The sequence below is a fragment of the Panulirus ornatus genome, chromosome 24 (assembly GCF_036320965.1).
Source record: "Panulirus ornatus isolate Po-2019 chromosome 24, ASM3632096v1, whole genome shotgun sequence".
Lineage (NCBI taxonomy): Eukaryota > Metazoa > Arthropoda > Malacostraca > Decapoda > Palinuridae > Panulirus > Panulirus ornatus.
In genome coordinates, this window is record NC_092247.1 from 320907 (window position 1) to 334121 (window position 13215).

General features: G+C 40.5%; 1 protein-coding gene across 1 annotated transcript in view; it reads right to left on the reverse strand.

Moving 5' to 3' along the window:
* Window positions 1–13215, reverse strand: part of Chd1 (chromodomain-helicase-DNA-binding protein 1) — a 347004-nt gene that overhangs the window by 12993 nt on the left and 320796 nt on the right. The window contains exons 28-30 of the mRNA XM_071676943.1: window positions 7564–7742; window positions 4871–5149; window positions 2112–2297 (exon numbers count right to left, since the gene is read on the reverse strand). Of these exons, the coding sequence (XP_071533044.1) occupies window positions 2112–2297; window positions 4871–5149; window positions 7564–7742 (644 nt within the window). The remainder of the gene's footprint in view (window positions 1–2111; window positions 2298–4870; window positions 5150–7563; window positions 7743–13215) is intronic.

Genomic DNA, 13215 nt, shown 5'->3' on the forward strand with positions numbered 1-13215 from the left:
TTAATGTGTTTTCTGAGTATTGGATTCGTGAATGCACCTGCATAGTGCCATTGTACAAAGGCAAAGGGGATAAGAGTGAGTGCTCAAATTACAGAGGTATAAGTTTGTTGAGTATCCCTGGTAAATTATATGGGAGGGTATTGATTGAGAGGGTGAAGGCATGTACAGAGCATCAGATTGGGGAAGAGCAGGGTGGTTTCAGAAGTGGTAGAGGATGTGTGGATCAGGTGTTTGCTTTGAAGAATGTATGTGAGAAATACTTAGAAAAGCAAATGGATTTGTATGTAGCATTTATGGATCTGGAGAAGGCATATGATAAGAGTTGATAGAGATGCTCTGTGGAAGGTATTAAGAATATATGGTGTGGGAGGCAAGTTGTTTGAAGCAGTGAAAAGTTTTTATCGAGGATGTAAGGCATGTGTACGTGTAGGAAGAGAGGAAAGTGATTGGTTCTCAGTGAATGTAGGTTTGCGGCAGGGGTGTGTGATGTCTCCATGGTTGTTTAATTTGTTTATGGATGGGGTTGTTAGGGAGGTGAATGCAAGAGTTTTGGAAAGAGGGGCAAGTATGAAGTCTGTTGGGGATGAGAGAGCTTGGGAAGTGAGTCAGTTGTTGTTTGCTGATGATACAGCGCTGGTGGCTGATTCATGTGAGAAACTGCAGAAGTTGGTGACTGAGTTTGGTAAAGTGTGTGAAAGAAGAAAGTTAAGAGTAAATGTGAATAAGAGCAAGGTTATTAGGTCCAGTAGGGTTGAGGGTCAAGTCAATTGGGAGGTAAGTTTGAATGGAGAAAAACTGGAGGAAGTAAAGTGTTTTAGATATCTGGGAGTGGATCTGGCAGCGGATGGAACCATGGAAGTGGAAGTGGATCATAGGGTGGGGGAGGGGGCGAAAATCCTGGGAGCCTTGAAGAATGTGTGGAAGTCGAGAACATTATCTCGGAAAGCAAAAATGGGTATGTTTGAAGGAATAGTGGTTCCAATAATGTTGTATGGTTGCGAGGCGTGGGATATGGATAGAGTTGTGCACAGGAGGATGGATGTGCTGGAAATGAGATGTTTGAGGACAATGTGTGGTGTGAGGTGGTTTGATCAAGTAAGTAACGTAAGGGTAAGAGAGATGTGTGGAAATAAAAAGAGCGTGGTTGAGAGAGCAGAAGAGGGTGTTTTGAAATGGTTTGGGCACATGGAGAGAATGAGTGAGGAAAGATTGACCAAGAGGATATATGTGTCGGAGGTGGAGGGAACGAGGAGAAGTGGGAGACCAAACTGGAGGTGGAAAGATGGAGTGAAAAAGATTTTGTGTGATCGGGGCCTGAACATGCAGGAGGGTGGAAGGAGGGCAAGGAATAGAGTGAATTGGATCGATGTGGTATACCGGGGCTGACGTGCTGTCAGTGGATTGAATCAGGGCATGTGAAGCGTCTGGGGTAAACCATGGAAAGCTGTGTAGGTATGTATATTTGCATGTGTGGACGTATGTATATACATGTGTATGGGGGTGGGTTGGGCCATTTCTTTCGTCTGTTTTCTTGCGCTACCTCGCAAACGCGGGAAAAAAAAAAATAAATAAATAAATAAAAGGAATGCACCTGCAACCATCCAATTTCTCAGAAGGCCAAGAATGTCAAACAATCATCAGTATGTGAGAACAGTGCCAGAAAGCAAGTGTAAATGAATGATGGTGGGAGTCAACTGGTACCACTTCATCTCTATGCTGAGATGTTATAGGCCTGGAAAGGTACAAGTTATGAGTGTTGAGTCCTTTCAATTAGCATTTGCCCACCTCAAAAGTTTTATAATGATTGAAAGGGTACATAATCATGAATAAATCAATTTTTTTGTGGGTTAAACTGTATTTAAACAATATCTTAACCCTTTTCCTCAAAAAGTTTCCTCTCAGATGATAATAGGGCTCCATCTGTAGGTGAAGAGCAAAGGTAAGATAAAAAACAGACTGCAGGTATGTGTACCGGAGATATGAAAGAAGAAAAGCACACTGTTCAGAGGAGTTAGAAGAATATTCTGCATACAAAATAAGTTGATGTAAAGTAAGAAATAGCATAAAAGATGTACAATCATACTCACTGTAAAATGCAATAATATACAAACCTTTCTTTGAAATCTCTTCCCCCTGGATTACTATGCCAATCTCTGACAGGTCCAACATGATTACGTGGGTAGTAACGATCTCTTTCCCGGTCTCGATCCCTTGGTCTGTCTCTATCACCTCGTTCTTTATCTCTCTCGTGATCCCGGTGCTTGTCCCTGTCGCTCCATTTTTCTCCTTCTCGACCCCTAAAGCACAGAAATCAATAAAAATTTATTGGGGACCAAAGCATTAATTACCCTAGTCAGTATAAAATTTTCATTGCACATCAAGCATATTAAAGTAAAGGTTGTTGTGTATTGGTATATACTCAGGATACTATTATTATGATACCCCGTTGAAGGATCAAATACTCCACTGTGATTATCTTTTGTTTACTGTTCCTGTGCTTATACGTGGACTTTCGTGTTATCTATGATTTTGGCAAAGAATAAATGAGCGGACCATTGGCTGGACCAGAATGTGTCTTCTTATAACCTTGTAACACACGAGGGTGGGATAGTCTGGTGTTGGCAGTGGGCAGGACTGAGTTTTGGATGCAAGGAGCAGCCAGATTGAAATGTTTACTTTTGACATCACCTGCCCTGCTGGTACCACTTACCTATCCTATCCTAGGTAATCCAGCCTGCTTGTCTTATGCATCCAGTAGCTATTAGGGTTTCATTGTGGCATCATAAGTTAAGACTGACTATTTTGACCCTTCCAAAATTTCCCTTGAGCTATGGCCAAGTCTGCTGGAGGCCCATTATGGTCATCTAGAGATTACAGAGGAGACTAAGAAGAGAACTGGGCTAATGGTGTCAATTGGTACACTGACATTGTGCTCCTAATTTACCTCACACAAAATCTTATGATTCAATAAGCACTGAAGAGGCATTATGATGTAAAGCCATCCTATCACAATTGTTTAATTGCCTTTCAACAGAGGAAGCAAAGGTCAGATTAAACTTTAAATGTTTTGTATGCTGGTCACAAGGGCTTAGCTAGACTGTAATTTTGGAGACCAGTTTGGCTCCATGGTTAGGAACCAATTGTTTATGGCTGTGTCACATGAAATCCATTTTCCAAATTTAGTGGCAGGAAGTATAATTTGCAAAAGTTGACATCTCAGATTTCTGAGAGGATCCTAAACCTAGTGAAGGCTTTTGTTGGTGATAAAAGAGAACTGATTTGATTCTGCACAATGATGTTATTTTGTACCGGAAAAGCGTACTAGTTCCAGTTGACCTGCACGGCGAGGCACTTCAACATTTACATGTTGGCTATAATGGCATTTATGGTATGAAGGCAGAGGCAAGGAAATGGGTGTGGTGGCCAAAGATGGATAAAGATACTGCAGAAATACCAAAATGTTGCGATTTTTGTTTCAAAAATGTTTATGTCCTGGCCCAGTGCAGGATCACCGTGGTCTTGGCTACACATATATTATGCAGGTTCTCTTGAAAATAAGTATTTTCTTGTGACTGTGGATTCACTTACAAAATATTTAGATGTTCATGTAACTAATTCCATGACCTCTACTGTTACTATTGATCTACTGAGAAAATATTCATGTAAATTTGAATTGTCGGATGTGATTGTTGCAGATAATACCTCTTATTTTGTGTCCCAAGAGATGCGGCAGTTTTCAAAGAAAAATGGTATTAAACATGTAATGCCTCCTCCATACAGCCCTTCTTCTAATGGATTGGCAGAAAGAGCAGTGCAAACCTTAAAAGAAGGGTTAAAGAAATTCTGTCACGGTAGTTTAAATACTAGAATCTGTAGGTCTTTGTATAATCAGAGGAAGACTATCCACTCTGATACTGGTAAGACACTGGCTGAGCTTATGTTTGACTGAAATTTCAAGATATCTATTGAGTCACTCAAGCATGAAGCACAGAAAAACAAAATATCAGCTTAGCTGAGTAATAGTGCTTTTTTTGTTATGAAAATAAATTCTAGTAGGTTGGTGATGCAGCATTTGTGAAGAACTACAGAAAAGGAGAATCTTTTAAGTAGATTTTTTGCATCATCCACCAACATATAATATACTGTAGTTACATTTTCTGTTTGCAATAAGCATGACTTTGGCATTTTTGTAGTGTTGTTTATCTCACTTATGTCAGCTTAATACCCTTGTTGATTTTAAAGGAAAACAAGTAAAGATCCTAGCCTAGAAACATACTTTTCATAAGCTCAAATCTGACTCTCTATAACAGCAGATTGTTTAAAGAGCGACATGATGAGGCAGATTTCCTGGAAAATGGGTGACAAGGAAACGAAGTGACATGAAAAGATATCTAGAGATATCATGTTACAAAGAGTAGCATATCAACATAAAGTAATGAAGTAGTATGAAAAAATGAAAAGAAAACAAAAATACCACAACTAAAAAATGTTTATTAAAATAGGTGAGCAAAGTTGGAGTAAATGCCCAAGGGAAAGTGTGATGAAAGAGTTGAGGAAACTAAGTGAGAGACATGAATTGCTGTGTTAGCATATGCAAAAAGCATAAAATTGAAAAAGATTTAGTGAGGGACTGACTGTAATGTGAGAAGTGAAGTACTGAATATAGTTGCAGCAATGATCCCCAAATATAATGGAAGGGCTATCAAAATCCTGGATTACTAGTGTGGGTGCTTCAACTTATTTTTACAGAAAGAAGTAGAGATTTTTTGCTGTCAGTTGCCTTTATGCAGATTAAAAAGAATACAAAAACTGAATGAAACAAAAGGAAAGTGCCATTAGGTGGTCTATTCCACTGGCATGCACAACCAACCTCTGTGCCCACCCGTCATAAGGCTTCTTAGGTGGACTGTGACCGCCACCTTCCTCTATTCGTCTCTTCTGGGTGTGGTGCTTGTCCCTGCTATCCTTGTCCTTCTTTTTCTCATGGTCCTTTTCCTTTTTCTCTTTCTTCTCTTCCTTCTTTTCTCTGTCATCTTTATCTTTTTCTCCTTCTTTCTTATCCTCTTGTTTCTTCTTATTCTTTTTGTAGAGTTTATGAAGTTTCCTTGCATCATACTCTGTAAATTTTGAAACGAACTGCCACAACAAACTGCAAAACATGAGAAATAAACAGTAAATTTTTATATGAACTGTTGCTACAAACTGTAAGTACAAGATCTAAAAAATAAAATATGCCTCATAAATGAGATAATCAAATCTGCTCTTTGCGATGGGCAAGAAGCAAAGAAGATACTAGAAATAATACACCAGAGAGCAAACTTTGGGGATGACATAGGAACTTGTTATGGAGCAAGATTAAAGAGTAACACAACAAAAGCTACAGATAAAAAATCAAGGAAGAATTTCAAGTATCATGAAGGGAGTCATGAAAAAAGAGAGGAAAAAAACACATGCAATAGTACTACAACAGGCACAAACTCCAACTTTGGAACAGAAATAATGATATAAAGGTCATAGCAAGAGAACTGATAGTAAAAAAAAAAAAAAAAAAAAAAAAAAAAAAAAAAAAAAAAAGCAGCCTGGAAACACAGATTTCAGAGGGAAGAAAATGACCAGGGAAGGATTTCAAAAGGAAGTGTTCAACAAAAGAAAAGTTAGAATTAAGACTGAATGCCGCAGAAATAGAAAAAGAACCAGGTCTAGGAGCTGTAATTATGGAAGTGGGTTGGATCCCAGTCACATGATTGCAGTCAAAAGGACCCTAGGATCCACTCAAATCCTCTTAACAGGTGAAGCCACCCTAAATCAACACCAGAGAATTACCTTATGGTAGTACTGCCATGTCTTTAAAAAAAAGTTACGTGTTGTTATACGTTGTGTATAAGAATAAAAGAGTGTTAAGTTATACTCTGGTTTTGGTGCAAAATGCATGACAACTAGAGAGTGGGTGGGGTTGGGCTCTGGTTTTGATGCATTATACATGATACCAACAGAGCGGATATTGGCAAATTAAGCAATTTCTTCTTCTGTCCCTAGCACTACCTCTTTTAGTGCTAGACAGACACAAATCAAGCATACACCTTCCAGTCACCTTGAACAGCCAGTCACTACCACTGTGCGAAACAACAACCATTCTAGGTATCGCATACAAAACACACAACAATCACTTCCCACTCCAACGACAAACTAAATCATCTCAAACCACTGACTGACACAAGATATGGACAAGAAAAAGAATCCCATGACATCCCATACAAATTATTTTCAAAGTCACCCTAAATTACGCTTCACCTGCCTAGTCTTCCACCCCTCAAAAGCATATGTAACAAAGCTATAATCCACACAAAATAGTGCATTCAGAACAATCACAGGCTGCCTTGCAACCACAAATGTTCTACATCTTCCCAACGAAAGAGATCCTCCAAATGCTCAGTATACAACTCTCTGCAACAGCGCTAGGCCTCTCACCCAAACCACTCTATAAGAAACCACCAACCTCCAAGAAGAAATAAAAAGATTAGCTCTTGCTTCTCACTTAAGTAGCCTCAACTCACAGATCCCATCACCCCGAACAAATCTAACACTAACCAAACAAAAAAATACAGAAATATCTCAACAAGCACAACACATATGACCTCTGAACTTCATCTCTAAAATCAAACCCACCAGGAACCATACTTCCAAGACAAACATGAGTTGCACTTTCCTGCACATGCTCTGGATATTACCCATCAATATAGCACTACAAATGCCTTTTCAACATATCCCAAGACCATTCATGCCCAAAATGCAACTACTTCAAGATGATACCAAGCGTTGAAAAATGTGTGGAAAGCGAGAACATTAACTCATAAAGCAAGAATGGGTATGTTTGAAGGAATAGTGGTTCCAACAATGCTATATGGTTGCAAGGCGTGGGCTAAAGATAGAGTTGTGCAGAGGAGGGTGGATGTGTTGGAAAGGAGATGTTTGAGGACAATATATGGTGTGAGGTGGTTTGATCGAGTAAGAAATGAAATAGTAAGAGAGATGTGCGGTAATAAAAAGAGTGTGGTTGAGAGAGCAGAAGAGAGTGTTTTGATATGGTTTGGTCACATGGAAAGAATGAGTGAGGAAAGATTGACAAAGAGGATATATGTCAGAGGTGGAGAGAACGAGAAGTAGGAGACCAAACTGGAGGTGGAAAGATGAAATGAAAAAAATTTTGAGCGATAGGGGCCTGAACATGCAGGAGAGTGAAAGGCATTTAAGGAATAGAGTGAATTGGAATGATATGGTATATCAGGGTCGACGTGCTGTCAATGGATTGAACCAGGGCATGTGAAGCGTCTGGGGTAAACCATGGAAAGTTTTGTGGGGCCTGGATGTGGAAAGAGGGGTGTGGTTTTGGTGCATTATACATGACAGCTAGAGACTGAGTGTAAACAAATGTGGCCTTTTTTGTCTTTTCCTAGCACTACCTCACATGCATGCGAGGGGAGAGGGTTGTCTTTTCATGTGTGGAGGGGTGGCGACAGGAATGAATAGAGAGGAAAGTAAAAAAGTTAAACTTGAGGAACATACCTTTTCCATTCTCTTACAGAATCTGGATCCTTGAGAGACTCCAGACATCTTTCAATGTGGTCTCCAATTTGCACAAGGCAGCGTCGTGTGTGCTGAATTTGCTCCTCCTGATTTAAACTCTCATTTGGGTTGTCAAGTGTCTTCAAGGCTTTCTTCATGGGTCGCATCTTTTCCTTACACTGTAAAAGAATGATAAAGCTCAATAATGCTAAGTTTAGATTAGCAAATGTAAAATGTTAACTTATTTTCTATTCAACATGTGTTACATCATCTACATATCTATATCTCAGACTCCTGTTCCCTTCAAGAACTCCCTCAAGGGGGTAGCTAAGGCATTAGACATCTCCTTAACTGGTGAACTCCAGAGTGCTGCTTCTTAGCCTTTAGTGCCACACCCAGAGGACAACTCTAGTCCAGTGTTTCCACAGGCTCCTACCTAATATATCTACCAACTAGTTCTACTAAATGTGTCCAACTAATGTTCCTGCCTGGTGCTCCAACCTACAATAGGTTGTACCTCTTAAATCTGGCAACGCTGAGACCTGTCCATTTCCGGACCACAGAAAATAATGGAAAATAGAAATTTACCCAAGTCATACACAGCTGATGATCCAATCTCATAGTACTCACACAAAGTCTTTACAGAAGTTTCTTTGTCTAATTTTTTCAGTAACTCCACCTTTTCAAGCATAGATAATAATTGATGCTTACACTTATAAGCACTAACACCATCTTCTGCACCTCTTGGTTTCTTGGATGATATCCTGCAGGGCTAATATACAGATGAATATTAGAAATTAAATGGATTTTAATTAGCTTGGCTGCAGTGTAAACAAATTTTGGCACCTTAGTGCTGCTAACAGCACTGCCCTGGTGGCAGATCCACAAACTAATAACAAAGACAGCAGATTCAAAACATGCCTCACCACAGAAGTTGCTGGACCACAGAGCACCAGATTAGAGAGGTACAACCTGTACTTCTACCTAATGCTCCTACATACTACTTATACCTAATGCTCCTGCTGAATGTTCCTACCTATACTTCTATCTCTTCCTCCTACCATTTTGCCAAAATGCATGGCTAGTGCACAACGCTCATCGCAAGAGAATCGAGAGTTATGAAGATTGAGCTGAGTGAGTCAACTGTTGTCAAATGATAAGTGTGAGAGAGGCAGAAAGAAAAGATAGCTACCTGGGTCAGAAGTGTGCAAATCAACAGCCAATGAAAGGCTGATCCGGTTTCGAGCCAGTATTAACACTCCTGATACCAATGTAGGTAGTTATTATCATTATTATCATTACTATTATTATTATCATTACTATTATTATTTATCCCTGGGGATAGGGGAGAAAGAATACTTCCCACGCTCTCCTCACATGTCGTAGAAGGCGACTAAAGGGGATGGGAGCAGGGGGCTGGAAACCCTCCCCTCCTTGTGTTTCTAAAAGGGGAAACAGAAGAAGGAGTCACGCGGGGAGTGCTCATCCTCCTTGAAGGCTCAGATTGGGGTGTCTAAATGTGTGTAGATGTAACCAGGATGAGAAAAATGGAGAGATAGGTAGTATGTTTGAGGAAAGGAACCTGGATGTTTTGGCTCTGAGTGAAACGAAGCTCAAGGGTAAAGGGGAAGAGTGGTTTGGGAATGTCTTGGAAGTAAAGTCGGGGTTAGTCAAAGGGTAAGAGCACGGGAAGGAGTAGCACTACTCCTGAAACAGGAGTGGTGGGAGTATGTGATAGAGTGTAAGAAAGTAAACTCTTGATTGATATGGGTAAAACTGAAAGTGGATGGAGGGAGATGGGTGATTATTGGTGCATATGCACCTGGGCATGAGAAGAAAGATCATGAGACCAAACCATTTCAAAACACCCTCTTCTGCTCTCTCGACCACACTCTTTTTATTACTACACATCTCTCTTACCCTATTATTACTTACTCGATCAAACCACCTCACACCACATATTGTCCCCAAACATCTCATTTCCAGCACATCCACCCTCCTCTGCACAACTCTATCCATAGCCCATGCCTCGCAACCATATAACATTGTTGGAACCACTATTCCTTCAAACATACCCATTTTTGCTAACCGAGATAATGTTCTCGACTTCCACACATTCTTTAACGCTCCCAGAACTTTCGCCCCTTCCCCCACCCTATGACTCACTTCCGCTTCCATGGTTCCATCTGGTGCCAAATCCACTCACACATATCTAAAACACTTCACTTCCTCCAGTTTTTCTCCATTCAAACTTACCTTCCAATTGACTTGTCCCTCAACCCTACTGTACCTAATAGCCTTGATCTTATTCACATTTACTCTCAGCTTTCTTATTTCACACACTTTACCAAATTCAGTCACCAGCTTCTGCAGTTTCTCACATGAATCAGCCACCAGCACTGTACCATCAGCGAACAACAACTGACTCACTTCCCAAGCTCTCTCATCCCCAACAGACTTCATACTTGCCCCTCTTTCCAAAACTCTTGGATTCACCTCCCTAACAACCCCATCCATAAACAAATTAAATGACCATGGAGATATCACACAACCCTGCCACAAACCTACATTCACTGAGAACCAATCACTTTCCTCTCTTCCTACACGTACACATGCCTTACATCCTCGATGAAAACTTTTCACTGCTTCTAACAACTTGCCTCCCACACCATATATTCTTAATACCTTCCACAGAGCATCTCTATCAACTCTATCATATGCCTTCTCCAGATCCATATATGCTACATACAAATCCATTTGCTTTTCTAAGTATTTCTCACATACATTCTTCAAAGCATCAGATTGGGGAAGAGCAGTGCGGTTTCAGAAGTGGTAGAGGATGTGTGGATCAGGTGTTTGCTTTGAAGAATGTATGTGAGAAATACTTAGAAAAGCAAAGGGATTTGTATGTAGCATTTATGGATCTGGAGAAGGCATATGATAGAGTTGATAGAGATGCTCTGTGGAAGGTATTAAGAATATATGGTGTGGGAGGCAAGTTGTTAGAAGCAGTGAAAAGTTTTTATCGAGGATGTAAGGCATGTGTACGTGTAGGAAGAGAGGAAAGTGATTGGTTCTCAGTGAATGTAGGTTTGCGGCAGGGGTGTGTGATGTCTCCATGGTTGTTTAATTTGTTTATGGATGGGGTTGTAAAGGAGGTAAATGCAAGAGTCCTGGAAAGAGGGGCAAGTATGAAGTCTGTTGGGGATGAGAGAGCTTGGGAAGTGAGTCAATTGTTGTTCGCTGATGATACAGCGCTGGTGGCTGATTCATGTGAGAAACTGCAGAAGCTGGTGACTGAGTTTGGTAAAGTGTGTGGAAGAAGAAAGTTGAGAGTAAATGTGAATAAGAGCAAGGTTATTAGGTACAGTAGGGGTGAGGGTCAAGTCAATTGGGAGGTGAGTTTGAATGGAGAAAAACTGGAGGAAGTGAAGTGTTTTAGATATCTGGGAGTGGATCTGTCAGCGGATGGAACCATGGAAGCGGAAGTGGATCATAGGGTGGGGGAGGGGGCGAAAATTTTGGGAGCCTTGAAAAATGTGTGGAAGTCGAGAACATTATCTCGGAAAGCAAAAATGGGTATGTTTGAGGGAATAGTGGTACCAACAATGCTGTATGGTTGCGAGGCGTGGGCTATGGATAGAGATGTGCGCAGGAGGATGGATGTGCTGGAAATGAGATGTTTGAGGACAATGTGTGGTGTGAGGTGGTTTGAGCGAGTAAGTAACGTAAGGGTAAGAGAGATGTGTGGAAATAAAAAGAGCGTGGTTGAGAGAGCAGAAGAGGGTGTTTTGAAATGGTTTGGGCACATGGAGAGAATGAGTGAGGAGAGATTGACCAAGAGGATATATGTGTCGGAGGCAACACTTGATCCACACATCCTCTACCACTTCTGAAACCACACTGTTCTTCCCCAGTCTGATGCTCTGTACATGCCTTCACCCTCTTAATCAATACCCTCCCATATAATTTCCCAGGAATTCCCAACAAACGTATACCTCTGTAATTTGAGCACTCACTCTTATCCCCTTTGCCTTTGTACAATGGCACTATGCAAGCATTCCGCCAATCCTCAGGCACCTCACCATGAGTCATATATACATTAAATAACCTTACCAACCAGTCAACCATACAGTCACCCCCTTTTTTGATAAATTCCACTGCAATACCATCCAAACCCACTGCCTTGCCTGCTTTCATCTTCCGCAAAGCTTTTACTACCACTTATCTGTTTACCAAATCATTTTCCCTAACCCTCTCACTTTGCACACCACCTCGACCAAAACACCCTATATCTGCCACTTTATCATCAAACACATTCATCAAACCTTCAAAATACTCACTCCATCTCCTTCTCACATCACTACTACTTGTTATCACCTTCCCATTTGCCCCCCTTCACTGAAGTTCCCATTTGTTTTCTTGTCTTATGCACTTTATTTACCTCCTTCCAAAACACCTTTTTATTCTCCCTAAAATTCAATGATACTCTGACACCCCAATTCTCATTTGCCCTCTTCTTCACCTCTTGCACCTTTCTCTTGACCTCCTGCCTCTTTCTTTTATACATCTCCCACTCCTTTGCATTATTTCCCTGCAAAAATCATCCAAATGCCTCTCTCTTCTCTTTTACTAATAATCTTACGTGAATAAAATATGAAAGATCTAAGTATGTGCATGTAGGGACTAGCCTGGTATTCTCATTTTGATGAGACATAAAGTATAACCAGAAATCCTAACATGGAAGTAAGATGGTTTCAGGCACCACTTTAATGCTCCTGAGAGAGGTATTTAGTGCAACACCATGCAGCTGATTTTCCTTTGGCAAACTAATATTTCTTTGTAGAGTTAGAATAATAGAACACTTGAATAAAAAAGTACATAAAATCTTAAACATTTCTGTGGTGTTACATCTAAGAGACCAACAAGTCCAATTAATTTCCACAGCATTAATAAAAGTTAGTGAAGTTATGAGAAAACATTAAAGGCAATAGTCTGGGTATGTTGTGTGGAATTTGACTTGGCATGGGAAGGGGAGGGGGGAATATAAGAGAGATTGGTCTGCATTATTGTTCTGTGTTATCCAGGTTCATGCCAGGGGCCAGGCAGAGTTGGAAAAGTAACTGATCACTGTGATGAATACATTGAGACACTGACTTATCACTGATATAAGCTAACCTGTCTTGGCTTTTGCAAAATACCATCCTTCAGAAGTGAAAGGCAGCTTTTTTTGACATGATATGGCCTAAGGACCCCTTTCTTGAAAAGGTCCTTTTACTCCAGATGCTCTTTCAAATCCAATTACAATTGCATAAGGTATCTTTTTATTTTAAAATTGATATCAACGCTTCACATAATTAGTTGAAATTGTACATTATTTTTATTATTATTATTATTATTATTATTATTATTATTTATCCCTGGGGATGGGGGAGAAAGAATGCTTCCCACGTATTCCCTGCGTGTCGTAGAAGGCGACTGAAAGGGGAGGGAGCGGGGGGCTGGAAATCCTCCCCTCTCGTTTTTTTTTAATTTTCCAAAAGAAGGAACAGAGAATTGGGCCAGGTGAGGGTATTCCCTCAGAGGCCCAGTCCTCTGTTCTTAACGCTACCTCGCTAATGCGGGAAATGGCGAATAGTTTGAAAGAAAGAA